The sequence below is a fragment of the Papilio machaon genome, chromosome 28 (genome assembly GCF_912999745.1).
Source record: "Papilio machaon chromosome 28, ilPapMach1.1, whole genome shotgun sequence".
NCBI lineage: Eukaryota > Metazoa > Arthropoda > Insecta > Lepidoptera > Papilionidae > Papilio > Papilio machaon.
In genome coordinates, this window is record NC_060013.1 from 1,659,299 (window position 1) to 1,686,599 (window position 27,301).

General features: G+C 33.8%; 4 protein-coding genes across 8 annotated transcripts; 2 read left to right on the forward strand and 2 right to left on the reverse strand.

Moving 5' to 3' along the window:
• On the reverse strand, window positions 1-4,316 carry LOC106713419 (dihydrolipoyllysine-residue succinyltransferase component of 2-oxoglutarate dehydrogenase complex, mitochondrial). Of its 3 annotated transcripts, none has more exons than XM_014506228.2 (2): window positions 4,181-4,316; window positions 1-1,478 (listed from the first exon to the last, which is right to left on the reverse strand). In XM_014506228.2, the coding sequence occupies exon 2, from the start codon at window positions 1,454-1,456 to the stop codon at window positions 59-61; it is 1,398 nt and encodes a 465-aa protein (XP_014361714.2). In that variant the 5' UTR covers window positions 1,457-1,478; window positions 4,181-4,316; the 3' UTR covers window positions 1-58. The 3 variants fall into 3 exon arrangements, with proteins under 3 accessions (XP_014361714.2, XP_014361713.2, XP_014361712.2); XM_014506227.2 differs by having other exon boundaries at window positions 4,165-4,316; XM_014506226.2 differs by lacking the exon at window positions 4,181-4,316 and adding an exon at window positions 3,996-4,158.
• Window positions 4,317-6,193: 1,877 nt separating this feature from the next.
• On the reverse strand, window positions 6,194-13,641 carry LOC106713403 (glycerophosphodiester phosphodiesterase 1). 3 transcript variants are annotated; one of them, XM_045685033.1, is made up of 10 exons: window positions 13,614-13,641; window positions 12,801-12,951; window positions 11,079-11,293; window positions 10,575-10,753; window positions 9,986-10,091; window positions 8,971-9,063; window positions 8,791-8,891; window positions 8,291-8,419; window positions 7,012-7,147; window positions 6,194-6,305 (listed from the first exon to the last, which is right to left on the reverse strand). In XM_045685033.1, the coding sequence occupies exons 2-10, from the start codon at window positions 12,949-12,951 to the stop codon at window positions 6,255-6,257; spliced, it is 1,161 nt and encodes a 386-aa protein (XP_045540989.1). In that variant the 5' UTR covers window positions 13,614-13,641; the 3' UTR covers window positions 6,194-6,254. The 3 variants fall into 3 exon arrangements, with proteins under 3 accessions (XP_045540989.1, XP_045540988.1, XP_045540990.1); XM_045685032.1 differs by lacking the exon at window positions 13,614-13,641 and having other exon boundaries at window positions 12,801-12,994; XM_045685034.1 differs by lacking the exons at window positions 12,801-12,951; window positions 13,614-13,641 and adding an exon at window positions 11,602-11,693.
• Window positions 13,642-18,634: 4,993 nt separating this feature from the next.
• LOC106713402 lies at window positions 18,635-21,617 on the forward strand. Its single transcript, XM_014506205.2, has 3 exons — window positions 18,635-18,839; window positions 20,456-20,586; window positions 21,491-21,617. Exons 1-3 carry the CDS (start codon window positions 18,780-18,782, stop codon window positions 21,615-21,617), a joined length of 318 nt encoding a protein of 105 aa, XP_014361691.2. The 5' UTR covers window positions 18,635-18,779.
• A 1,081-nt stretch (window positions 21,618-22,698) lies between these two features.
• LOC106713414 lies at window positions 22,699-25,265 on the forward strand. The gene is made up of 2 exons (XM_014506220.2): window positions 22,699-22,840; window positions 23,444-25,265. The coding sequence occupies exons 1-2, from the start codon at window positions 22,765-22,767 to the stop codon at window positions 24,703-24,705; spliced, it is 1,338 nt and encodes a 445-aa protein (XP_014361706.2). The 5' UTR covers window positions 22,699-22,764; the 3' UTR covers window positions 24,706-25,265.
• Window positions 25,266-27,301: the final 2,036 nt, after the last annotated feature.

Here is a 27,301-nt window from a genome sequence, read left to right on the forward strand (position 1 = left end):
AATATAACCCGCCTACTCTATCTACAAGTATATCGACAGCTCGGTTTTTGTTATAAAATTACAATCCAGCAATGATCGTCGCTGGATCCTCGACACCTTCTTTAATCTTCCTCAGGAAAAGGACAGCTTCACGTCCGTCAATCAATCTGTGATCGTAAGTCAATGCGATGTACATCATCGGTCGAATTACAACTTGACCATTCAACGCAATAGGCCGTTCGAAGATGCCATGCATACCCAAAATGGCGGACTGTGGTGGATTTATTATGGGCGTACCCATAAGAGATCCGAATACTCCGCCATTACTGATAGTGAAAGTACCACCGTCCATCTCTTCGATGGTCAATTTTCCCGTTCTGGCTTTTTCAGCCAGACCTGCAACCGTCAGTTCGATGTCAGAATATGTCATCGTCTGCACGTTGCGAATGACTGGCACGACTAAGCCTTTGGGCGTGGCTACCGCGACTGAGATATCAACGTAATCACGATAAATAATCTCATTGCCATCAATAACCGCATTGACCACCGGTTGGTCCGTCAGAGCGTTTGCCGCTGCTTTAACGAAAGGCGACATAAGACCAAGCTTAACACCGTGCTTCTTGGTGAAAGCGTCTAAATACTTCTTGCGGAAGGCCATAATGTGAGACATGTCAATTTCGTTGAACGTCGTCAGCATGGCGTTGGTGTCCTGCGCATCCTTCAGTCGCTGAGCGATACGTTGACGCATTCTGTTCATCTTAACGCGCTGCTCGGTACGTGTACCAGAAATTTCCTTGCTATAGTCCGCTGGTGGAACTTTAACAGTGGCTGTCTCTATCGACTGTGCGTGTCGGATGGCTGCGACCGGAATTGAGGAGATGGGGGCTGCAGGTGGAGGTGTAGCCCTCGGTGGAGGTGGAGGAGTCGCTGGCGGAGGTGTGGAGGTTGATGGCGGGGGAGGAGGTGGTGGGGCGGCCGCGGCAGGAGGAGGCGGAGGTGGCGCTTCCGCTTTGGGAGGTTCGGGCGCGGGCGCGGCCGCAGCCTTCTTCGGCGCCTCCCCAGTCACCTCTAACCTGAACAGCTTCTGCCCGGCTTTCACCGTATCCCCGTCTTTCACGTATAGTTCTTTGATCACGCCATGAGATGGCGCCATTACGGGAATCGCGGTCTTGTCGGTTTCAATTTCGAGCACGACTTCATCAGCGGCCACGGCGTCGCCGACTTTCTTGTCGAGTTTGACGTCACCTTCGGATACTGAGTCCGGGAAGCCTGGGGTCATGACATCCTGCTCTTCGTAAAGTGGTCTGGTGAAGTGTATTGAAGCCACCTGGTGGTGGGCGGCGAGGATCCTGGCTGGTGCCGGCCGCGCCTGGCCCAGAGCGCCGAGGGCCTTGGGCACATCGGTGGTGCGATACCTGAGGCTCTGCCCCTGTCTCCGATATAACGTTTGTAAATGTTTCGAGCAGCGCCGCAACATTTTTATTGAAGTTTATTTTACCCTGAAATTGAAAAAAACATCATGTGAAATACTTCAAAAACACAAGAGGCTCAAAGTAGCAAATTAAGACATAAATCTTGGGAAAAAAAAACTGTAACCTTCCAGACCACAAAATTCCATCAACTTTAGCATATTTAATTATTAATGCACAAAGTTCTTTTCGCAACCTATCTTACATGATTTGGTCAAACACCTCTTTTTAAACAATGAGAGACAGACAGAGAAATTAACAAGAATATAATAAATGTGGCTATAAAGGTAGAAGAAGATAGAAAAAGTAGGAATTTTGTGTAAGATATGCTTAAGAATGGAGTGACTTGGAACAAGTTGCTAGGCATCAGTTTTTCCATCCAAGTATGACATGGGGGCCTTCAAGAGTATAGTGAATAGGGATTTACTAAGCTAGTGCATACCATCTTTAGGCCACATCACATAACATCAGGTGGGTTAGTGGTCAAGCGCTGGCTTACTCAATATAAAAAATATCAATAACTAGCTTTTACCCGCGACTCTGTCCGCGCGGAATAAAAAAAATGCACACAAGATAAAAAAGTTCCTAAGTCCGTCTCCTAGTTCTAAGCTACCTCCCCATCAATTTTCAGCTAAATTAGTTTGACCGATCTTGAGTTATAAATAGTGTAACTAACACGACTTTCTTTTATATATATAGATATATATAAAGATATCAGATGATAGAGATGTAGTTTGATGATGAGAGATAAACATAACATGTTTTCTTGTATATGTTTTGTCAAAGCAAACTCACAGTTACATATGTGAATCTGTTTTGATTTCGGAATATCATTTCAAGTAATCTTATCAATTGTTGTGAATAAAAATCTTTTATTCCTATGTAACTAAAAGCAACAATTTATCTGTATGATGCAATATATAGAAAGTTTATTTGTCAATATGTACAAATGTTACATAATAGTCTACAAGTCAAAGATCAAGGTGTTAATACAATATTTTTTTTTACAATCGAAAGTACGAAAAATTCGTCTAAAATATTAATTTTAACGTATTGTGTATAATACGTATATCTAATGATAAATTAATTAATTAATTAATGATTTAATATTAATTAATTTAGACCTCATCATCATCAATTAATTAATTAATTTAGACCTCATCATCACTTCATCGGGTGGGATCATGTTCAGGTGTTAGCTTTTTCAATATAAAAAAAAAAAATTATAAAGTCAACATATAACATTGGTACTAATTTGAGTATTTGAGTACCATAGACTTAGTGATTATGTTCCGGAATTATACAGCTCTATATTACATCACCACCAATTGTTTGTCAAATGAACATTTATCTTACATTCTTACAGTAAAAGAAAACATAGTGATGAAACCTACACAAAACTGCAAAGAAATTCAAAGATATGTGTGAAGTTAACCCGCACTGGGCCAGCATGGTTGACTATAGCCTAGTCACTCCTAACTTAGGTTAAGGTAGAGCCTATCGGTGCTGACAACACAATATGTACTCTGCTTTTTATATTGAAGATATACATATCTTAGACTTTGGCTGGTGGTAGTTTCGATGGTTGTTTGCATCATCATCATCAACCTACCCTTATCCCTATGTTGGGTCAGCACAGTATGTACTACTACTCAATACATCTCTATCAGCCGTCATATCTGAATTTACCCCCTTCTTACGCATATCCTCTTTCACATAATCCATACATACTTTCTTTGGTCTTCCTCTACCTTTATAGCCATCCACATTCAATCATGATGGTTGTTTGCATATTCAACTTTATTTTGTACAAAAGAATACTGAATTCATATTATATATTATACCATCATCTTTTTCTTCTTATTGTATTCCATTTAAAATAGACACAACAAGAATAAGACACTTCAATGTGAATTAAAAATGCTTGTTTAACTCTTACTATTATTAAATTCACTTTATAAATCTTATAAATATTAATTTTATGGTATTTTTATCCATTATATGGATTTTATATTTAATAAATAGTAAGTAAGACAAAATATAACAATTATTCTTCATAATGAAGCAATGAAAATTAATAATCTGTCATAAAAAGGTTTGTCAATCAAGTTACTGACATCATATGTAGTAAATTTAATTATTTTACGATTTTTTCTTTGATTGTTAGAATTTCAATTTGTTTTTTTACTTTTACTCTTAACTTTATATAAATATTTAATATTGTTTGTTTAATTAGCAAAAGAAAAATTAAAAATTATATCGCAATTTAAAATGCAGGCATAAAATATGACAGAGGATTACAAGAAAAGAATAAAACTGGCATTTGAGTAATGACAGGTTAGAATTTGGGAGAAACGAATTCGGTGATTATTAAATTATAAAATGAATATAATTATTAATTTACAGAAGCAATTTAACGAATTAATACAATCGAAATGTTTGTCATTATTGATTCAAATGATGGAATGTGATAAAACAAACACAATAAAATCAAGGTTAGATAATGTTGTAAATACATTTATATTATAATTAAACATAATCCCTTACCTTTCAGATGTGGTAAACAGCTGATATGTAAGCGAGTTTAAATAATTTTAGTGACAAAAATGTTACATAAGCTCAAGTCTCATGACAGATTCGATTCACAGCTGTATTAGATGAAAATCGAGTCTCAATCGATTTTGTAAGTTTACAGCATAGCCGGTACGACACGTACGTAATAAATACTTCACTTTATTTTGGACGCTGCTGGTTATTTTAGATGTAGCCCAAGTCCTACATTTATTGTAACCTTCTAAACCTCGCCTTCTATTCACCACCATAAAATCCAGTTGGTGGCAGCTGTCAAGATGGTTGAGAACATTGTGACTACGTTCAGAAATTCGCTATGGTAATTTTTGAATACACAGATTAAATCCAATAAAATAACATTTCGTTATGTGCTTTTATCAGAAAAAAATATTATTTTAGTAGTACGTAAATTGTGGTATTTTATAAGTAACTAAATTTCTATTTTTTCGTAGTAGTTATACACTCATATCCCTTCTATTGCGATTCTAAGTAACAAATATGGATAATGGATACCTAACTATGTTTTGTTTAAATTCTAACATAAAAATATTTAACTGCATTTTCTGGTGATGAGACCAATATAATTAAAATGGAAACGGTAATATTTCTCCTTACCTTGTAACTTTGAAGGATAAAGTTTTAACTGTTTTCAGACGAAATCTCAGCTTCTTGTTTTAGCTGCAAGAGAGTTTGTCAACGGAATTTTTGGTATGGACGTGATTTCGCATTTCCGAAAATTTTTACACTATAACAGAGAACACATGCTTTATGCGAATGCTTAATAAGTGAGAAATACCAAGAAGAATAACAGTCGTCGACTTTAAAAAAGTTTTTGCTCATTTTGATGTAAAAAAAATCCAAGTTGTGTTTATATTCAATTTTATTGCAATAAATAGAAAAAACAAGCTACAAAATTGCACAAATCAATCACAAATCACGCGCACATTACAAAACATCGCCAAGTCCACAATCTGTCAGTAACATTGTAATTGGATAGTAATTCTTGAAAAAACTTTCATTTTCGGTATAGGTTATAAAACGTAATGAACATAGGCAGTGCCAACATAACTAAAATTAAATTGCATTGTGCAAAAAATATATACACTTTTTTTTTTGGTGATAAATAATACTTTGAAAACACTTAAAATATAAATGTATATCTAAATAAAAAATCTGGCGCCATCTTTTACAAACTTAATACATATATCTAAAATACAAATTATTAATTTACAAAATTCTGTCAAATTACCATAATCGAGGGCAAAAAATATTGTAGGCGAATTCTGTGTTTAGGAAAATATTTGGTAACTAGCTGTTTTATTCACATATACGGAACGTAATCCCCGCGTATTGTATTTGACTGTAATATACTAAAAAAAAATCTAAAGCTACTAACCGAAGTTACGAGGTGAAATGTAACATGTTACACGATGAGGTTACATGTAACACTACGTATTGACTGTAACGATGTGTTACATGTTACATTATACCTCGTAACGTCGGTTAGTATCCTGCTTTAGAATGTTAGAGAAAATTTGTTTGAATTATCATATTTCGTCAAGAATTAAAATTAAAAACTAAAAATTTAGAACAATTGTAAATATTTTTTTATAAATAAATATACAATTTGTTTAAAATCTAGTAAACAAAAAACACATCTAATAAATAAAGCCTCATATATTAAAAACGTTTTTAAAAACAATCACAGTTGACCGTAAATTGGTGAAAGTCGAAAATTAAATATTTGTTTTTATGTATTTTTTTTAACATATTTTGTACTCAATATTTGATATTTATTAAGTATTTTTAACTAAATTGTAGAATAAATAAATAAAATAAATACGGAATAACGTTTAAAACTTTTTTGTTCGACTTAATTTAAGGAATGTATGTAAAAATTAACTTTGAAATTTTCATTTATCTTACCTTCTAACAGAAATAAGATCTCTGCCAACCCTTCTTGGTTAAAAGCGTGAATATTTGCAGCAATTTAAAAAAAATTGCAAAATGTCAAACGTCAAAATGACGTTGCAAAAAAATAAAACCGCCATTTCAAATGTCATAGATTATACTTTGTCAGACTAGACTCGATTTAAAAAAAAAATTAGGAATAAACTCTTTCGACAAAACAAATAATTTTCAATATAAATTATTGCACAAACTTGTATCGCATTACGTTTACACACAAAATCTTTTCAAAAAACATTTCACATACAATTTAAGTTTAGGATCGTATTATTCAACCTCTTTAATTGTTCGCTTTTCGACACGCCTTTGATCATCTACCTGAAAAAAATATATACTTTTGTCTATTATACATTACTGTTGAGAAAATGCTTCAATATTTATTATTAAATTTATTAGAGGACACATAAAAATTATCATAGGTTTGTTGAAGGTCTGGTTTGCTTATGCTTCTGTTACCACTATGCCAAATGTCATTTATTCGCTATTGGTAATACTACTAGTTCTAGTGGTACCTATCGTTCTGGTAGTACTACTAATTCTAGTATTAATACTAGTTCTAGTGATACTACCATTTCTTGTGGTACTACTAATTCTAGCGGTGCTACTAGTTCTAGTAATACTACTAGTTATAATGGTATTACTAGTTCTAGTGGTTCTACTAGTTCTAGTATTACTACTATTTTGCTAGTGGTACTACTAATTTTAGTGGTATTACTAGTTCTAGTATTACTACTAGTTATAATGGTATTACTAGTTCTAGTGGTCCTACTAGTTCTAGTGGTTCTACTAGTTCTAGTGATAGTGCTAGTTCTAGTGGTACTACTAATTCTAGCGGTATTTCTAGTTCTAGTATTACTACTAGTTCTAGTGGTACTACTAATTTTAGTGGTACTACTTGTTCTAGTATTACTACTAATTCTAGTGGTACTACTAGATCTAGTGATACCACTAGTCCTAGTGGAACTACTAGTTTTATTGGTACTATTAGTTCTGGTGATACTACTAGTACTAGTGGTGTACATACTTCAGGCTCCCCCAGCAGCGTGCTGGCGAGGTACGGGGCGCGCAGAACTCCGCGCCAGTACAGCTTCTCCAGCGGCCGGTTGACCGACCAGCCGGCGCAGCGCACGCCGCGCGACCTCCAGTACTGCACCTCGCTACTGTAGTGTATATAAATAATTATATAATACATATATACCTTATATGTCTCGTGTACATCATACTAATATTATAAATGTGAATGTTTGGTTGGATGGATGTTTGTTTGAAGATGTCTCCGGAACGTATCAACAGATCTTGATGAAATTTGTCACAGATGTAGAACGTAGTCTTGAAGAACACATAGACTACTTAAGTTTTCTTTAATTCCGCGCGGAGGGAGTCGCGGGCGCGAAAAATCTTTGTACATCTGCAAATAACAGTTATAATAGAGGTATGCGCAATTGGCAATATCTCTTGCCGCAGCTGCTCAACGAACTAGACAGCGATGTGCTTGACCAAATCGTTAAAAAGCCAACAAAATGTAAAAGTACCTTGAAATCGGCACTTCTAACTCAATAATTTATATTTATCATACAATTGTCAATCAAACGGTTTTTATGATCTGAAAACAGTTTAATCTTTCTCAGTAAAATTATTGAAATGAAGTAAAGGACGTCTGTAATATTCTTAATTTGTTGATTGTAATAAACTAAGCGACCAGTGAGTACACTTAAACCCTGTGGGTTTTCGTACTGCTGCCTATTATAAATTGTATTGATTCTAAATTGTTTTGTACATTAAAATAAAAAAAAAAAAAAAATTAATGTATGTACTACAGTTACTATATTTACTTACTGATGTACAGTAACATTGTACACCTGCAAATATCGAATATACCATAGTTACTAATGTGTGCACAACAGTTTTTATAGTTACTAACGTTACTAAAGTTTGTACATAATAGTTACTAAGTACTACAGTTACTAACGTGTGTACAATATCATCCTGTACCTACATATAATGGATATACCATAATTACTAAAGTGTGTACACAATAGTTACTAATGTGTGTACTACAGTTACTAACGGGTGTACAACAGTTACTAACGTGTGTACAATATCCTCCTGTACCTACATATAACAGATATACCATAGTTACTAAAGTGTGTACACAATAGTTACTAATGTGTGTACTACAGTTACTAACGGGTGTACAACAGTTACCAACGTGTGTACAATATCCTCCTGTACCTACATATAACAGATATACCATAGTTACTAAAGTGTGTACAACAGTTACTATAGTTACTACAGTTACTAACGGGTGTACAATATCCTTGTGCAGCAGCACAGCGCTGACCCCGCACCAGCGAGCACAGAGCCGCCACGCTCGCGCGTGTACCCAATCCGCAAGCCGCAGAACACCTTGCACTAGCAGGTTGCCACCGAACCTAACACATACACATTGTTATAATACACTAACTGTAGATTTCTGAGACCAAAACCTCTATTTAAAAACATATTGTTACCTCTATTTTGTCAAAGATATGTTTTATACAGAAATTTTGGTATTAAAAACCATCATCATCTCCTTGGCCTTTTCCAACTCATGTGGTGTCGGCATACAAAGATTTTATGAACCTTTAAGTTATGGCTTAAGTTTTTAGCTTAGCCAACCCTACTACAAAGAAATTTCTTAAAATTAAATATAAGCTAAATAATTCGAAATTACTTCTAAAAATACACCAAAAATATAATAAAAACCAAATCAGAAACCAACGGTGAATAAATTTAACCAAAGACAATTTTTATATCATCTTACCTAGGATTACTGGGTCCGTTCTCAGCGTCATAGTCCTGTGAGCTGAAGCAATACGGACGATAGCTCATTGCGCCTACAATCTTAGGGTCTTTGTGCCTAATCTGTAATACAAAGGAAAAAAAGAAATTAAAAAAAAATATTTAAGTGCCAAAAAAAATAGAAATTTCTCAAAACACATACCCTATATAAAACAAAAGGATTGAAGCTTGTAACCACTGCACGTTGATGTAGATTTGGTTGGTCAGAAAACGCCTTCACAATACCATCCACTACCTGAAGATATTAAAAAAAAACTAATATTAGTAACTTTAAAAGATAGCAAAAGACCTAACAACTGACCTCACCTAATAGCGACGTAAGCATTGCCTACCTTTAATCAACAGAGGAGTGGACACAAAGAAAGAAAACATTTTCCTTTCATCTACGACCCCTCCTTCATCAAATCCCCTTCCTCTTCTCATCCTTTACTTAAAAGGATAGGAAGCGAAAGAGGTCTTTGGATGGAATAAAAGAAATTAAACATTTTTTTTAAATAAAATAAAATAAAATCATTATTAACTAACAACCTAATAATTCTAAAAGTATTTTTGTTGTATACCAACATTAAGAAATAATTTTAGGCTTTTGTCACTTGATCCGTTCAGTGATTTTGACACACTTACAAAATTACATAAACATTACAATAATTTTATAAGCATCCAAAATTGTCACAAGATATCAAAGACTGTCACAAAATCCTTATCATACTATAACTGACATCATAATTTATCTTTATATCATTTTCTATGCTAATGCATCATCATCATCAGCTCACTATACATTCCCAATGAGGAGCTCAAAGCCTACCCCAAGTTAGGGGTGACTAGGTCATAGTCAACCACGCTGACCAAGTGCAGGTTGATTTCACACATATCATTGAATTTCTTCTCAGATATGTGCAGCATCACGATGTTTTCCTTCACCGTAAGAACGTCGGATAAATGTACATATGTAAATCGAAAAACATTGGTACATGGCGGGATTCGAACCCAGGACCTACAGATTGCAAGTCATGTGCTTAACCCCTGAGCCACCGACACTCTGTAATGTATATGTTTGACATATTTTAGTATAACTGTGAAAACACCATCCGTCTCACTGGTCCTGATAACTTTGTCATAATTTAACATTGTAAGTAATAACATGAATGCATCACCTCCTTGTCTTCACCTTTGACATCAATTATGACTCTTACATCATTAGCCAGTAGATATTTGAGTGCGTCATCCAACAGACAGAGGTGCACCTCTTTAAACTGTTGCCTGAAAACAAAGATATATTGTCAAAAGAATCAATCCAGTCTAGACAAAAAACCGAGCTGAATAGAAAAAAACTTGAGAGGTGTCAAGGGACACCCGGGTGGAACGAAGTTCCTTACAATTAATTAGTGAAGGAACCAATGTTTACTCTATGAATAAAAAACTTAAGTCTTCACAAGAAGTACATTTTATTTCTATGCATTTTCGTTATATATTGTCACGTCGTTGCCATGGTGAAGTAGCGCTCATTCGTCTACAGCAAAAAGTGTCGTGAAAACTTTTCGTAAGAATTTTTTCCGTCTAGCCCCCTTTCACAACGCGCGATAAGGAACTTCGTTCCAAAAATAGAAGCCTATTCTTCCAGACAATGATCTACATCTATGACAAATTACCATCTTAATACCTTGCCATACATTCAAACATCCATCCATCCATCTAAATATCCAGAAAAATTGAAATTAGGTATAAATATTTTTGATTCCATACCTGTTAGGATGATTAGCTCCTATATCAATATTTTTGATTTCATCCCAATCCATGACATGAACATTGTTGATCTCTGTACCCGTCAGTCGACCCAATCCTTCATCATGCAGAAGCACCAAGTGACCATCCCGAGATGATCGAACATCAAGCTCCACAAAGTTACAGTCTCTGTCAACGCACTGGAATAATATTTAAATTATATGTTTATAATGTATCTACTAAAAAAAAGATGACCTTTTCCTTATTCAAAAACAAAACAATAGGTTTTTAACAATTTTAGTCTGCAGCAGTATTAGCTGATGCACAATTAACCCATTCCAACGTCAGAGACTACTGAAAACAGGCGTAAAATGGAAACATTTTCGCGTTATGTCTGTCGTGTGTTTACCAGAGGTAAATTCTAGTCTCTTGCTTACTTCTTGTGAAGGAAAGAAGGTTATTAGATTCTGTGCATCTTCTGTATATAAAATGTATTAAAATGAATACTTAAATAAGTAAACTTACGTATTTAAAAGCCTGCATAGTATTCTCTGGAGCATCTAAACTTGCCCCTCTATGAGCGATACATTTCACAACTTTCTCAGGATGTAATTCACTTTCCTTACTCCAAGGATCAGGACCAAATATCTGTGCCACATTACTAGGGTCTGCTTTCTTTAACCTTGTTATAAAATATGCCGTGACTCCTAGTATCCCAACATCAAGACCGATCGGTAACACTGTATGTAATAACAATATAAACGTATAAATAAATGAAATAACATAATAAACACTGTGGTATATAAATTTTAGAACGACGATGAACATATTTCTGTTCCTATTGTCTACATTTAATGAAAATCTATGTTATGATTTTCGAAAATAAATAAATACAATCCGGGAAGGCGGGGCTCAAACTGACAGTTGCGTTCCTATTTTCACTAAGTAACCTTAATTGATTTTCTAATTTCGTAAAACGATGACGACATGTTAACCTAAGCAGAGAACACAAAGAATTACAGTTAAAAATTTCATAAAATCAGCTTACTCTTAATAAACATGATGTAAAAGCAAATGTTTTGAGGATAAATTGTTAGAAATACTACAAAAAACCTATCGTTGAATATGTATCAATATTCAAGGTGCTTGCAATACCTATAATACGAACAAAAAAAATTTACTCTTTACATAAAAATTGCTATTTTTTTTTTTGTTGCAATTGTGTTTTTGCTTAAACGTTTTTACTACGCGCGATAGAAGTTATGCATGGTAACGAAGTTTTTCAAGAGCCTTTGATTAATCAAATTGTGGGGTTACGACGCATTTAGCAGAGGCAGGTATTATAATTAAACAGATTCCAGCACCTTTCGGTACTTTATTAAGCTAGTAATGGTCACAACAATTTTAGTTCTAACATCTACAATAATAATAATTATTATAACAATTGAAGGAATATAGGAAAGGGCCTTGTATAAAATAAAACTCGATTGTCGGCTTAATACATTATTTTAAGATCTTTTAAAGTGCAACCTTGATTTATAATCTCGCATTTTCCACCGAAGTATAAAATCAACAACATATCGAACAATGAAAAGCGCCGTCTCCACAACTGTGAGCACGCTGGCTCCAACAAATAATGCCGTCGTCCCGCCGAGTGAGGCTGTGAATTAAAAATACAAATACCTGGCTGCATATCTTCTAATCTTAAAATACAGCAATTTTAAAAGCTCAGATGAAAAATTGACAACACAAAACAATTAACGAACCGAACAAATCTTCCAGACTAAAGATGATGTCTCTGTGCAGCCTGAACCTTGGCGGCATCAGATTATACCTCGCTATGGCCTGTGGCTCCTCGTCATCGGTTTCATTGCTAATTCCATCACAAAAAAAAATATTTTATGACACTAACAACGAAACCTACGAACATCTCTTGATCTCTCGAAACTATAATTCTGACAGACATTAAAATAGAAACCTCTTTTCATAGACTAAAACACCTCGCACGCAATAACATCGTACGCGTACTTGATGGTACGAAGTACCCGTTCAATATTACGAGTGTCATCACTTTTGCCTTAGCTTTTACAGCCAGCGACTAAGCTAAATTATTCAGTTAGGTTAACATGCATCCATCTATATGTAAGATTTCTTGTTTACAAAAAACGCCAATATGACGGCATCAGACAAAGTTCTTTTCACTTACATGACAACTAACCTACAAAAAAATTTAAAAAAAAATCTTACCGAACAAGGACCTTTTTTGTGTGAGAATAGTAGTTGAGTTCAGAACATTGGGGTAGACAAGAGCACTTTGCAAGATTTTTGGGCAGATTGATGAGTATTTCGACGTTCCTACCGATGCAAGCCATCCCGTGCGCATCGCACACGTCGCCATCTTGTTTTAACACAAAAAGACCGTTAAACGAAATTAATATTTAATATTTCAAATTTTAATAATAAAAAACTATTGCAATTTATTTTTCTTTACAAATTAAATTTAGTTATGGTTGATAATTATAACAATAAAAATATGTGGGACAGTTTGACAAAATGACGTTTGATATATTTTTTCAAAGTGTCAAATTTTTATTGATTCAAAATTCAAGAAGGTTACGGATCGAAATAGTTTAACTATAGTTGTAACATTATTTTACATTACATTATTCCGCGTTTATAAGTTTATTTGCTGTATACAGTTCAATCTGACTCTTTAGATCGTTTCGTCTTTATCAGTAGATTGGATCATACTAGATGTTTTATATACTGTGATCTTTAATTCAGTATCAAATGAAAAAAAAAAACAGTTTTCAACCAAGCTTTTACATGAATATACTGTTCGGTAAGAAACGGGATTCTTACGTCGATTAAGCTTTTTGAGCGCTTAAATATCTGATATTTCGGCATAGTAGCGTGTGCCATGATCCCCTGTCACATTTACCCGTGATCGTACAAACAGTATAATAGTAAAAACTACGAAAGTTTGAAGTTTTATAATTTTACATAAACTTTAAATGAATATCAGATTAAGAGTTAGTAATAAAGAAACGTCTACATCACCTCCTTTGATATTGAAGTACGGACGACATCCACAAAACATGATCGCCATACGATTGCGACAGTGCATTTGACAAAGACCGAAACTGTACGCCTGTGAAAGAAAACCTAAATTATTTATTTAAAAACTAAAACTAACTAACTCAGTCCGCGAGGAAATAAAATAAAACTTAATGAAGAGCATAAAAATACCTTCAAACAAACATCCATCCATCCATCTAAACATTCGCATTTATAATATTAGTACGAATTATGATAGAAATTCAGTAACCGTTAGTACTGAAACCAAAATTTGATTTGTTTAAATTTTGAACTTTGATAAAACAGAAAAAACAATATGTTTTAGGTCTCAGAAACCAACAGTTAGTGACGCAAACTTATGTTTCTACATAAGAGAGATGCCACACTATCGGTCGGTAATCTATGATTTCTTGTTTTATATAATTCTGTATACCTTAATAGAGCTGCTAAGCCATTCATCAGGATACCGACATCGTCTCTGTTCCGGAGTCAGTGTCTTCACGCGTGATGCAGCCTGAATTTCCACGACCTGACAACATAGTAGTTTGTTTGATATATTTTTTTAAATGCTACTTTGGTAGAGACCTACTACTTGAGCGTCGGTGGCTCAAGGGTTAAGCACTTGACTTGCAATGCAGGTCGTGGATTCGAATCCCGCCATGTACCAATGTGTTTTTCGATTTATATATGTTCATTTATCCGACGTTCGTACGGTAAAGGAAAAAATCGTGGTGTAACCCGCACATATGTATGAATTCCCGGAAGAAAAGGACGGCGACGCGGCTCGCCACATGTTACGTTCCGTCTCTCGAAATGACGAAATGTATTGCGGAGGTTCATTTGGCCACACCAAATGGAGCTCCGTGATTTCTGCCTACCCCTCTGGGTTACAGGCGCGAGTTGTGTTTTTGGTAGAGACCTAGTTTCACAAAGTTATTAAAAGATTTTCCGTTGCACTCCACGATTAAGATACAATTAAATAAAAACTAAATTAAATCAAATTTATATTAATTGTTGAGCACATTAAACTTATGATTATTTCATAAGATTTTTTTATATTTCAAGGTGGAAAATATTGGCGACAGGCAAGTGGCCGATCGTAAAAAATTAAACCAAAACTTTAAGATTTATAAAACCTTGTGTGCCGACCCCACGTGAGTCAGATTAAGCCAGGGAGATGATTTTAAAGAGGCAAACAAGCAAACCACTTGAATTCATCGTAATAGCGATGCAAACGCTGCCCATGGGCAACTGCAATTGCAGATGTGTTGCCTACCTTTAAAGAACAGAAGAAGACACGCACAGAAAAAGGATATTTTTACCTTCTATGCGATCCCTCCTCCGCTAAATTCACTTCCCCTTCCCATAATTTCCTTATAAGAAATTGGTGGGTAGTGTAACAGGACTAAAATTAGGCACGCACAATCATCAGACTGTACTCAAAATTGCTTTCACTTGACGCCTGTCTTCTGTGTGGTCGTGGTATTTCACTGAGCGAGGTCGTGCACCCAACAAAAATGTTGTTGCGGGATCTACCACTGTTAGAAGTTGTTATTTTATATGAAGTTATTATCTGAAAAGTATCTGAAGATGTTTTTTACTTTGTAATCGATGCGTAATTCCTCGTTCGGCATCACTTCACCTGTCGGATTAGATATAGCTGAAGCTATATCAAACGGCGAATGCACGAAGTACTGTGAATTCAAAAACAATTATAATTTCTAGTTATGTTTCATTATACATTAAAAAATAAAGATGGATGGATGTTTGTTTAAAGGTATCTCCGGAACGGCTCAACGGATCTCGATGAAATTTGGCACAGATGTAAAACATAGTCTGGAAGAACACATATGCTACTTATTAAGTTTTTTGAATTCCGCTCGGACGGTGTCGCAGGCGACAGATAGTCGAAAGTAGACTAGCTAGAAGAATCTCGTATTTCGTACCCATGATGTATTTGCGTTGCTGAAGAAAAAAAATTTGAGAGGTGTCAAGGGACACCCGGATGGAACGAAGTTCCTTTCTATTAATTGGTGAAGGAACCAATGTTTATTCTATGAATAAAAAACTTAAGTCTTCACAAGAAGTACATTTTATTTCTATGAATTTTCGTTATATATTGTCACGTTGTTGCCATGGTGAAGTAGCGCTCATTCGTCGTTACCATACTTACTATAGCAAAAAGTGTCGTGACAACTTTTCGTAAGAATTTTTTCCGTCTAGCCCCCTTTCACAACGCGCGATAAGGAACTTCGTTCCAAAAGTAATTTTTAAAATTTTTGTCTGTTCGCAAGGTCATATTTATTCAAGATAATCTCCGGAAGGACTGGACCAATTTTGACTGGTCTTTGGCGGGAAGGTAGCTGATTGTGGAGGGAATATTAAAGCGTCCTTTTTTAACCCAGCGCTGACAAAGTCACAGGCGACCGCAGTAATGTATCATAACATTGTTATGTCGGATTTTTTAAAAGACAGAGATAGCAAAGTTGATGTAACACAAATGGAGACTCAAAGTTTGAATGCATACATTTATTTGGCAAAAGATTATAACAATATAACTTACTCTTGCCACATTTGTCCCAGTTTTTATTATGAGATAACACTGGCCGCTATGATAGTGACATTTTAGCAATTCTTGTTCTTTCCATTCATCTTCTTGTCGTAAAAACTGATATTCCGCGTACAAAGAGTTGAGCGTGTGACAAATACCTTCTTCAGTCATGACCGGTGTCCAATAGAGCTGGAAATAATTGTTTAGACCTACTGATGAGCGTCGGTGGCTACGGTTAAGCACTTGACTTGCAATCTGAGGTCCTGGGTTCGAATCCCGACATATACCAATGTGTTTTTCGATTTTAGATTTACATATATACAATTATCTGACGTTCATACGGTGAAGGAAAACATCGTGATGCAATCTGCATATATTTGAGAAGAAATTCAAAGATATGTGTGAAGTCAACCAACCCGCACTGGGCCAGCATGGTTGACTAGGGCCAGTCGCCCCTAAATCGGGAAGGCTCTGAGCCCCTCGGTGGGGACGTATACTGAGCTGATGATGATGACCTACTGATAAATATAATCTTCTTTTCTTATCTTACTCGTTTTACTAAGCGATAGAACTAGACACGATACGTGAGACAAAAAAAACTAACGAGCTTCTGACTGTAGTTACAAAACAGATCAATAAATTTAGGGCCTTACTATAAAAAACTTAGAAAGTTTTTCAAATATATTTTAGCTTAAAAATACGTAAATCCTTTTATACCGCGACTCTATCACCAGGCGTAGATTTTTGACCAATCATAGTTATTGAAAGACTATTATGCATAAGCTTGCAAAATGCGATCTTTACCAATTAATAATGAAGTAATACTGAAAGGATTGTGGTGATACATATTTATTTATTTATGGTGAAACATATAACCACGTTGATGTCAATATCAACCAGCTTCGGTTAAAGGGTTAAAACACGTGTTTTAAGACAGTATCTAACAGTATCTATCTATATATATAAAAGAAAGTCGTGTTAGTTACACTATTTATAACTCAAGAACGGCTGAATCGATTTGACTGAAAATTGGTGGGCAGGTAGCTTAGAACCAGGAAACGGACATAGGAACTTTTTTTTATCTTGTGTGCATTTTTTTTATTCCGCGCGGACGGAGTCGCGTGTAAAAGCTAGTTTTTAATATTAAATTATTTAATTAATATTAAAAATGGCGGCAGCTGTTTTACCTTTTTGTTAATCTGTGACACGTTGACATCCAGTGATACGTTCGGATACACAGCGCGCGCCAATTTCAACAAATCCACATCCCTCACGGTATCATCACTTTGATATTTCCAGAAGTTTTGTAAATTAGTTCTGAATGAAACATCTGCCACTTGCTCGATAAAACCATAATAGTATTGGAAGAGTTCAGTATCGGAATTTTCAGTTACGTTCCAAATTCTGCAAATATAATTTAACCAACTTTTGCCAGCGATTACGTCCGCGCGGAATTAAAACATAATAAGTAGCCAATGTGCATATGCCAAATTTTATCGAGATCTGTTGTGTCATTTTGAAGATACCTTCAAACAAACATTCATCCATCTAAATATTCATAGTATTAGTAAGATATTGGAAAAAGAAGACTGGGACAATATAAAAGGCATGAAAAAAAAACTTCATTGCATTGCAAAGCATAATTGACAAAGTCGGTAGCATATTTTTCGCCGCGATCGTTTTGTAACGAATGACAAAGCGCCGATATGTCGGCGCTGTGCCGATCTTGTGACATCAACCTAACAGTAAACTTGAATATTATGATGAATTATGAATTACATTTTATAGTAAGTACACATATAATCGGGCTATCAAAACTATTTGATTCGATACGCAAAGAACAAGTACTCTACCTGGCTGACCAGGCATACCGAATCAATTGTTACTCTTTACCTCTCTATCTCGATTCGCGCGAGGTCCGAGTTCACTCGCTCCTGGAAGCAGACAGTGATAGCGGGGAAAGTGGACCACCAGTCGCGGTAGTCCCGTTGCAGTGAGACAACGACGGGCTCCGAACTATATCGCGAAAACTGGTTTAAACCGCAATAGACCGCGCCGGCGAATGCGCTCAGCGTTAGTACGAACCAGAGTACCCTGAAATTGATTTAACTGTAGAAAGATTGGAAGCAAAATAACCTCATTATTAAAAATAATTGAATGACTAAAAATAGTAATTCAAAATTAGTCAAAACAGGCAAAGCATGTAGGCTACATTAGATCACGACGCACTGCAGTGGTCGGTAATGGGTCTGAATTGCGTGTTTTTCCAGGCTGACTTAAGTATTAAAAAAAACATAAACCAAAAACCATTTTACGTTACTAGCTACGTACTATAGAGTGAATATAAAACAAAAAAGTATTTACCAATCATACAAAAACGTTACTTACTGGCTGCAAATAATACTCATTAGAAAAGAAAAATAATAAACATTAGGAAGACGTCAAAAATTTATTGTAAAATTATGTGAATAGAATAAAAAAGATAATTGTTTTGGACAAACCTTTCTAAAGGGTGTAAATTCGGTGTGACAGTATGCTTGAGGCCGTGTAAGGTGGTCTCCTTGCTGAATTTAGTATAGACAGCGTAGGCCGGCGCTATGGACGACCTAGTCGACTCTATATACGAGTTCGTTAAAGTTCGCCAGCTCAATATTGTGGTAACCTTCTTCTTCTTCTTTCTGTCCATCTGACAATCGCATTTATTGATAAAATGGTAATAATAGTAATTTACAACAGCGAATCATGTCGAATTTTCATAAAATTAATTTTAAACTTTAGGAAATCTCTTTTACACTGTTTTGAAGGTTTTTTTTGAGGGGTCGTAATTTAACAGGTAACAGGTATGTTGACACTCACCATTTTTATGATAATCTATGGTCTAGGTCTAGGTTTTATGGTCTAGACCACATTTTTTTCTAGATTTTTTTTTTCGATTTCATTGACATATCCTTTATCGATACTTACGCTTATTTACGCAGTTTAAACTGGAGCTATTGATGGCTGAATGTTTAGTTTCTTTATTTTTTTTAATAAATTTTTGCTTTACCGACATAGGGTAATTTTCCCGCGTATATTTAAGTGATATTTATCACTATGGAAGAAAAACTTATGTTACAAATGTCAAATTGAAATAATATGTAGTTTCCTTACCTTTAAGAAATGTTTTCGTAATATATTTAGAAAAATGCCACAGAAGTAATTTTCATTTTGAAATGTTATTTTTTCAATGAATACATTAACTATAGAATTAATCGTATTTTAATAACGGACTGCTTTTTAATCGACTGACAATACGACGTAGAAAGTATTGTTGATACACAGTTAACTTTGATATCGCCATTATGGTTATTTAAAAGCGTTTTAGTTTGATTATTATTGTTTCATTTAACTTTGGTCTCACTAATTGAAAATAATTTGGGGTATAACGTATTTGATTGTGAAATCTAATGGGTCTTACAGTTTTAACTTTATGTTGACCGCGACTTTGTCTATATAAAAAAATATATATTTCTTAATTTCAGCTACAGTGGATTAAGTAGGTACTTAAAATGTTATTATTATTATAAATACGAATTTTTGTATGCATGAATGGATGTTTTTTGAAGGTATCTTCAGACCGGTTCAACGGATCATAATGAAATTTGCCACACATAGGCTACTTATTAAGTTTTTTTTGTTTCCGCGCGGACAGAGTCGCAGGCGACAATATCAAGGACTAGTCTTGATATTTTTAACCGTCTGCCTCATAAGAGTTATGTTAGGCGCGTTGGTATTTAAGTTTTTTTAAATAGGTATGTTCTTTAAATCAAAACGACTGAACTGATTTAGAAATTTTGAGGCGTGTAAATAATAAGCAGTGTCGGAAGCCCAGGGGTTAATCTATTGACTTGTAATCTGCAGGACCTGGGTTCGATCCCGCCATATACCAATGTGTTTTTCGATTTACATATGTACATTTATCCGACGTTCTTACGGTGAAGGAAAACATCGTGATGCTGCACATATTTGCGAAGAAATTCAAAGATATGTGTTAAGTCAACCCGGACTGGGCCCGCGTGGTTGACTATGGCCTAGTCACACCTAACTTAGTGTAGGCTCCGTGCTTTTGGTGAAATAATAATGTTATTCTAATAACTTATTTTTGGCTTTGTATTGAACGAAAAAGATGTAGAAAACAATCTGTAAGAACATCATAGGCTATTGAATAAGTTTTATTTTAATTCGTCGCAAGCGACCTCTAGTTATTAATATTTTCATATTTTTGATTCCTCAGATTGTGGCACTTCTAAGTATTGTGTACGTGATGTACCAGTACAGAAGATTAATCTTCAAGTGTTATTACGACGGATGTGATGAAGATGAATACGGGGACTACAGACCACGGCTTTCAAGATCTCGCTCCAGGTTGCAATTTATTTTATATTAAAACCCACCTGAATTCGCCGAAATAACGAACCGACCGCTGTCCATGGACAACTGCAATTGCAGATGTGTTGCCTATCTTTAAAAAACAGAAGAAGACACGCACAGAAAAAAGATATTTCTCCTTCTATGCCTTCCCTCCTCTGCCAAATCCACTTTCGTTTTCCATCCTTTACTTATATGAAAAAGGAGGGAAGGGAAATAATACCTACTGATCAGACGAAATGCGGAATGACATCCATTTGAACTCTGTCTGCTGTGTGGTCGTGGTAATACACGGAGCGAGCCAGCACATGCAGGAGTTTACACCTGTTAAAACTTTTATATCAACTTTAATTAATTCTTGATCTCCCTGTCTTTATCCCACTCTATGTGGAGCCTACGAATTAGGTTTTCGTCCTCCGTATCGATCTATCTTCCGACATTTCAGTCGTCATTCCCTTCATAAAAATGTCAAATTTCACGCAATCATCTTCCTTGGCCATACTCTCAAGCCCTTCCACATTTATAATCAGAGTTCTCCTTATCACATGTGATTGTTCTTTCGTTACCTTAAACTAGAAGCAGGCAAATGAACGTTCTTACTGTGAAGGAAAACATCGTTATTACATGTCTGAAAAGAAATTCAAAGATATATGTGAAGTCAACCCTAGTCACCCCTAACTTAGGATAGGCTCCTAGTCCCTAAAGGAACGTATAATATAGTGAGCTGATGATAAAAATGAAAGTGATAATCCTACATTGGTATAAGAATGGTATCTGAAATGTGACAAGTTGTATTTTTCTGTGACAAGAATTTACCTAGAACTAAGCTCCTAAAGTTCCTGATAAATAAGCAAATAAAATATCACAATCATCTTACATTAATCATTTTTATCTTCTATAGATCTTACTCAAGATCAAGGTCCAGACCCAGGTCGACAAGTAGTTACAGAAACTATAAAATGGACGACACAAAAAATTCCCGCCGCGGCAGAAAGTCTCAGAGACGCGGCCATAATTATAATGATTGAATCGTTTTGTTTTTTATTTTTAAATTAATAGTCTATAAATAATGTTTCGAAAATAAATAAAATCGATATCCATCATATTTTTGTTTTTAATAAATGAGAAGAATTTCTCACAAGATTATGCCCATACCATAAACATTATAACTTTTGTTTTTAAAACAAATCGTTAGAGAGTAGTTTGAGAGACATTGAGAGAAAAGAAATACCGTTTGAGAGTTTTTACTTTTTCTGTAATAAGTCGAGAATCGAAAGTTACAAATCGATTTTCCTTTTTTTCCGAATTAAATATGGTAATCATGCACGTAGACGTTTCAAATTTATTTGGTAGGTGGAGAGTGGTTAGAGAGTTAGAGAGTGATTGAGGGAAAAGAGAAATCGTTTGAGAGTTGATACTTTTCCTGAAATAAATATTTCAATTTCGGAATCGAAAGAAACAAATCGATTTTCGTTTTTTCCGAATTAAATATGGTAATCATGCAAGTAGACCTTTCAAATTTATTTGGTAGGTAGGAAATGGTAATAGTATAATAAAATAATATATTTACCCAAAAGAAAATTGTTAAAGAGATGGAATCTCTTGAGTTGACTTGACTTTTTATGGTATGACATAAGTTTGAATAAATATTAGAGAAAAATATTTAGACAGAGAATGTCACTTATCTTTAAATAATTTTCGTGTCATGTGTGTAACTAATTTATGTTATTTAATATTATGTTTGTTCCTATTATATATACAATTCCTTAACTTCCACTGTGTATTTTTATCTTTGCTTCGTGTGCCACTAACTGACACACCATTAAAAATGTCAAATGATTTTTAAAAAAAAAGAAAAATATTTTCCCGGCAATTAACTAACAGTTATTGACAAAAACATTTTTCGAACTCGAGTTAGAGAGAATTTAACTCGAGTGGATATTCGAGTTACGCCTAACTCGAGTTGTTTCGAGTCAGGTACTCGAGTTAACCATCACTACTTGTCAATGTCATGTTTCACAAGACATACCAAAAAAGTGTTCAAGCATGTAAGTTGCTTTTTATTGTTTATTTCTTTTTGTTTACTTAGTTAAAACAACAACAATCAGTACTAGCGTATTTTGAAAATAATTAATTTAAGTTCTATTGAGGTTTTACAATTTAATTTCAATAAAAATGGGCGACGACGAGTCTTCGTGCGATGTTATTTTTGTTTCATCTGACGGATCTCAAACATATGTAGAAAACCCTGGTATGTAAAACTTGTTAAAATTAAAAAAAAAAAATACTGCACATAACTAAGAATAATTGTGGTGGTGTCTGTAATTTAACATAAGCGCCAACGAAAAGAGTGTTATGTTTCGTTTTGTTTTGATATGCGTATTTGTATTTGACCTATTTTAAAAAGTAAAGGAGTCAATTTATGTTTTGTGTGATGAGTCCATATTTAGTCTATTTCTTATCCTTTTGTAATGAGGAATACATGGGACAGAGAAATATAAAGTTTCAGTTTATCATCTGTTCTGTCCATTTAAGGTGGACAACTCATCTCCAACCTTCTAACATTTTTCTGATGTCTATGGGCAGGGGTCACTTTGCTATTTTGGTGATTTCGAATCACCTTTCACTTGTTATTAAATCCAGAATATCATATGATTGTTGGAACGAAGTTCCTTATCGCGCGTTGTGAAAGGGGGCTAGACGGAAAAATTCTTACGAAACGTTGTCACGACACTTTTTGCTATAGTAACCATGGCAACGACGTGACAATATATAACGAAAATTCATAGAAATAAAATGTACTTCTTGTGAAGACTTCAGTTTCTTTTTTTAATTATTCTATGCTTTTTTTCAGACAGACCAATAATAAAACTATTTGAAAGACTGATAGGTAATGATACGAAACAAAACACAGTATTGACCAATGCACAAATTGTTAATATATTGAATAAGGAATTTGATGTGGACGTCAGTAAAGTGAATCTATTAGAAATAGAGATATACACAAACATCATAAAGAAGTATCTCAAAGATTGGCCGGAATGGGATAAATTTGAAAAGGATGTTATGAATTTGGAATCACAAAAGAATAGGGAAGATATAAAAAATATCATAGAAATAAACTATATAGCAATTAAAGATTATTTACAAAGTAAATTGGATATTGTAAAATTATTATTGCCATCAAATTATTATCTAAGTGAAATGCCACAAAAAGAGAAAGTCGAAAAAAATTTAGAAAACAAAAGTTCCGATGATGAGAAAATTGTAATGGAAGTGTGCGCTACGAAAGCCCAATTAAATAATCTAATATTAAGACATCCGAAACATAATAATTATATTTTCAATTGGGAAGAGTCACAAAACGATAATTGCCTCGTATTGCCAATAAAGGCGATTTTACACTGGGGGGGAATAAACATAATAGCCAAACTAGCATGGTCACAATCAGAAATGTTATTATTTAAATATGAAAATCGTCATAAATCAAAATACACTCTAGTCAATAAAAAACTTCCGATCCAACCAAATAAGATTGAACATTTAACTAAATGGCAAATGAAATGTAAAAATCAAAACAAAATAAACATGTCTATTGAAGATCTTCTAAATGTAATGCAAAGTAATGCAAATCGTGGAACTTCTTCATGGCATAGTATATTAAAAATTATACATAACGATTTAAAAATATTAACTCAAGATATGCCTTCTTATATAAACTTGCCAGTTGAATTTAGAAAACATTTAAGTAAATATAGTTATGTTAGATATATGTATAAAGATGTGACGGAATCGATTGCGGAAAATGGTGAAAATTACGATTTGCAATTAGAAGAAATGGTAACACCGATTTGTTATTTAAATATAGATCTTCATAAGACTAGTAATCAGAAGGAGTATTTGAGACTTGAATGCGATATATGTAAAATGGATTTAAAAGGTAAAGACATACAATGCGCTATCGATCAACACTTTAGTATGTACCATATTGTGGAACCGGACTGGCAATGTGTCAATTGTAATACAACAATATCAGCTAGAGAACTTGCAAATATGAACTGGCAACACACATGCCCGTTAAATCGTAACAATTTGTTGCAAAATCTATATAAATAGATTTTTATGGACTAAAGAAAGAATTTATACTTGTACAGAATGACAAATTTATCTGTCCCAGTAAAAGATGTGGTTACCGTTGTCATAGATTAATAATATCTGACCTGGTGGATCTAAGTCAGACTAAATTATTACAGCTCGCTTGCTACTGTTAAAATCAAAAAGTGTCACATTGTCCTTTTTGTACTGTAGTCATGTTATTTTTTTTTCTACATCCCATTATCTATGCCCATGTAGTTTTTACATGTTTTCTGTCAGAACTAACCGCGATTGCAACGCCTCTCTGGTCGTGCCAAATATCCTTGTTTGATTTATTTTGTTAGAAAATATGTTACATCTACTTAGACATTGTTAATGATAGATAGTAACAGCAAAACGAGAATCTTATGTCATTTTTTGACAGAGGAGGGTGGCGCTGAAGAGCCAGTGAGGTATAATTTGTCAAAATTTTTATTTTTTAGTCTGTTACCTATATATCCACCAGTTCAGATAATTTTGTATTATATCGAAAGACAAAACGAATATTTTGGTAGTGAAATTTGACGGTAATATTTAATATACATAAAAATATGACAAGTATGGTTAACTGCAGATTGAATTTTTTCTAAATCGTTTTATAATGTTTAAGAATAAGTTTATAATGGAATATTTTATATAACTACACAGCAATTCCAGAAAACTGCATGTTATTTTGAATTTTAAATAAAATAATAAATAAATTACTTTAGTATTTTTATATAACCCTTTAGCTCTTGCTCTTTTTCTATATAAGAAAAAGCTGGCTAACGACTATGGCGAGTGGGTATTATAAATAATATTTTTTGCGGTACTCCATTTGAAAAGAGATTGATATTTGAAATTTTTTCACTAATATGTAGATATTCGTAAAAATATATTTAAAACGAGATTGACAAAAACCACATTGATAGGATTATCGGTTTCTCAACGTAAGTGTTGTCTATGGTTCCTTAAAAAAAAAAAAAAAAGTAAATTGTCTATTTGTGTCAATGTCATATCATATTCTCATAAAAACATTGTTTTCATTTATAGTATAAATTTTATTATTTTACTTTGTAGAAAAATATTAATTTAAATATATAAAAAACGTAAGTATCTATGTTTGTGCATACAAATACAACTATAGATTGACAATAATAACAAAATGATTATGATTTATGTAATAAAGCTTTAAAGCTTCAAAATAACAGTAATTTCTAATAAACAGTGTGTAAGTTAATAACACCTTTATTTTTGCTACTCTGATTCTATTATAGTTGTGTAAAAAAGTAAACATACGTTAAAATTATTAACATTTTTAGTAGTATTAAGTGGCAAATTATTTAAAATCTACCTGAATTCAATAAAAATTGTAAAGTAACTACTGCCCATAAACATCTGCATTTGTCAATGCGTTGCCTACCTTTAATTAACAGAGGAAGGAACACACACAAAGAGAAGTTTCCCTTTATAATTTGCCTCGCCAAATCTACTTTCCCTCACCATCTTTTCCTTGAAAATGTAAAAGGACTAAAATTAGACCTCCAACACGTAAACTCATCAGACGAAACACGTAATTACTTTTATTTAATGCCTGTCATCTACTTGGTGGTAGTTTTTTTTTAAATTTGAAAAATCTAGTGCTTCAATGTTAAGCCGACACATTTGTGCATTCTAATATTTAATGTTTCAGGAAATACTGACAAAGAGGATGGTATTAAGATAATTATAATTTAAATAAGAAAAAAAGAATGGCAACCAACAATAACTATTGTGAGCCAGGTAAACATTAAATTATTTAATTTATAATGCAGTCAAAGAATTTAATTAGCTTCCCACTTCAGACCATATATACATCGAGCAAACTATAATTTAGAATTATTTAAGTTGCTATAAGGGACTTAAATGTCTTTATATACATTGTTTACAATATTTTTATGTTAAATATCATGGCTTTGCCTTTATTTTGTTGCAGTAGAACCTCAGTAATCTGTCACTAACTAAAACCAGATTGTACTGGATTATTTAGAAAAATCATAATAAAAAATACAGGATTTCCTTATGTAAAATTAACATTCGAATATGGTAATTTTTTAAGATTAGTTGAAAAGGAAGCTTGTTTATTACTGAGCATTACAAAGCTTCAAGTTAGTGATGGACGATAATTGTGCCTAAGATTAGTGAGAATCTACTGTTTATGTAGGATTAATTCAATATAAAATATAACTCAATATTTATATATTGGATTCACTTAAGTACAAAATGATTATTTTTTTTACTACTGTAATTTTCACAGAAGGCCCAATAATAGACTTATTGAAAAAGCTTGCATCAAGTAACACAAAAGAGATGACCATCTTAAAGAATTCTAAACTAATTGAAATATTACAAAAAGAGTTTCATATTGAAACGACAGAGTTGCACGCATTTGAAGTGGATGTATATATCAGTGTATTTAAAAAATATCTCAAAACATGGCCGGGATGGGATCATTTTGACCGTAATATAATTAAAATAAAAACTACAAAAGACAAAGAAGAGATTACAAAGATTTTAAAAAAAGAATATGTGAAATTCAAAGAGTATTTTCAAAATCTAT

What these genes read in the sequence shown, in the direction of transcription:
- LOC106713419 (XM_014506228.2), bottom strand. Translation starts at nt 1,456, where the DNA reads ATGTTGCGGCGCTGCTCGAAACATTTACAAACGTTATATCGGAGACAG.
- LOC106713403 (XM_045685033.1), bottom strand. Translation starts at nt 12,951, where the DNA reads ATGGCGACGTGTGCGATGCGCACGGGATGGCTTGCATCGGTAGGAACG. An exon ending in GGAGCTAATCATCCTAACAG is followed by an intron (nt 10,092 to 10,574) that starts GTATGGAATCAA and finishes CTTTGTTTTCAG; the next exon opens with GCAACAGTTTAAAGAGGTGC. An exon ending in CACAAGGATATTGTACACCC is followed by an intron (nt 7,148 to 8,290) that starts GTTAGTAACTGT and finishes TATACACTACAG; the next exon opens with TAGCGAGGTGCAGTACTGGA.
- LOC106713402 (XM_014506205.2), top strand. Translation starts at nt 18,780, where the DNA reads ATGGACGACCTAGTCGACTCTATATACGAGTTCGTTAAAGTTCGCCAG. An exon ending in TTCGCCAGCTCAATATTGTG is followed by an intron (nt 18,840 to 20,455) that starts GTAACCTTCTTC and finishes TTGATTCCTCAG; the next exon opens with ATTGTGGCACTTCTAAGTAT. An exon ending in CTTTCAAGATCTCGCTCCAG is followed by an intron (nt 20,587 to 21,490) that starts GTTGCAATTTAT and finishes TATCTTCTATAG; the next exon opens with ATCTTACTCAAGATCAAGGT.
- LOC106713414 (XM_014506220.2), top strand. Translation starts at nt 22,765, where the DNA reads ATGGGCGACGACGAGTCTTCGTGCGATGTTATTTTTGTTTCATCTGAC. An exon ending in AACATATGTAGAAAACCCTG is followed by an intron (nt 22,841 to 23,443) that starts GTATGTAAAACT and finishes GCTTTTTTTCAG; the next exon opens with ACAGACCAATAATAAAACTA.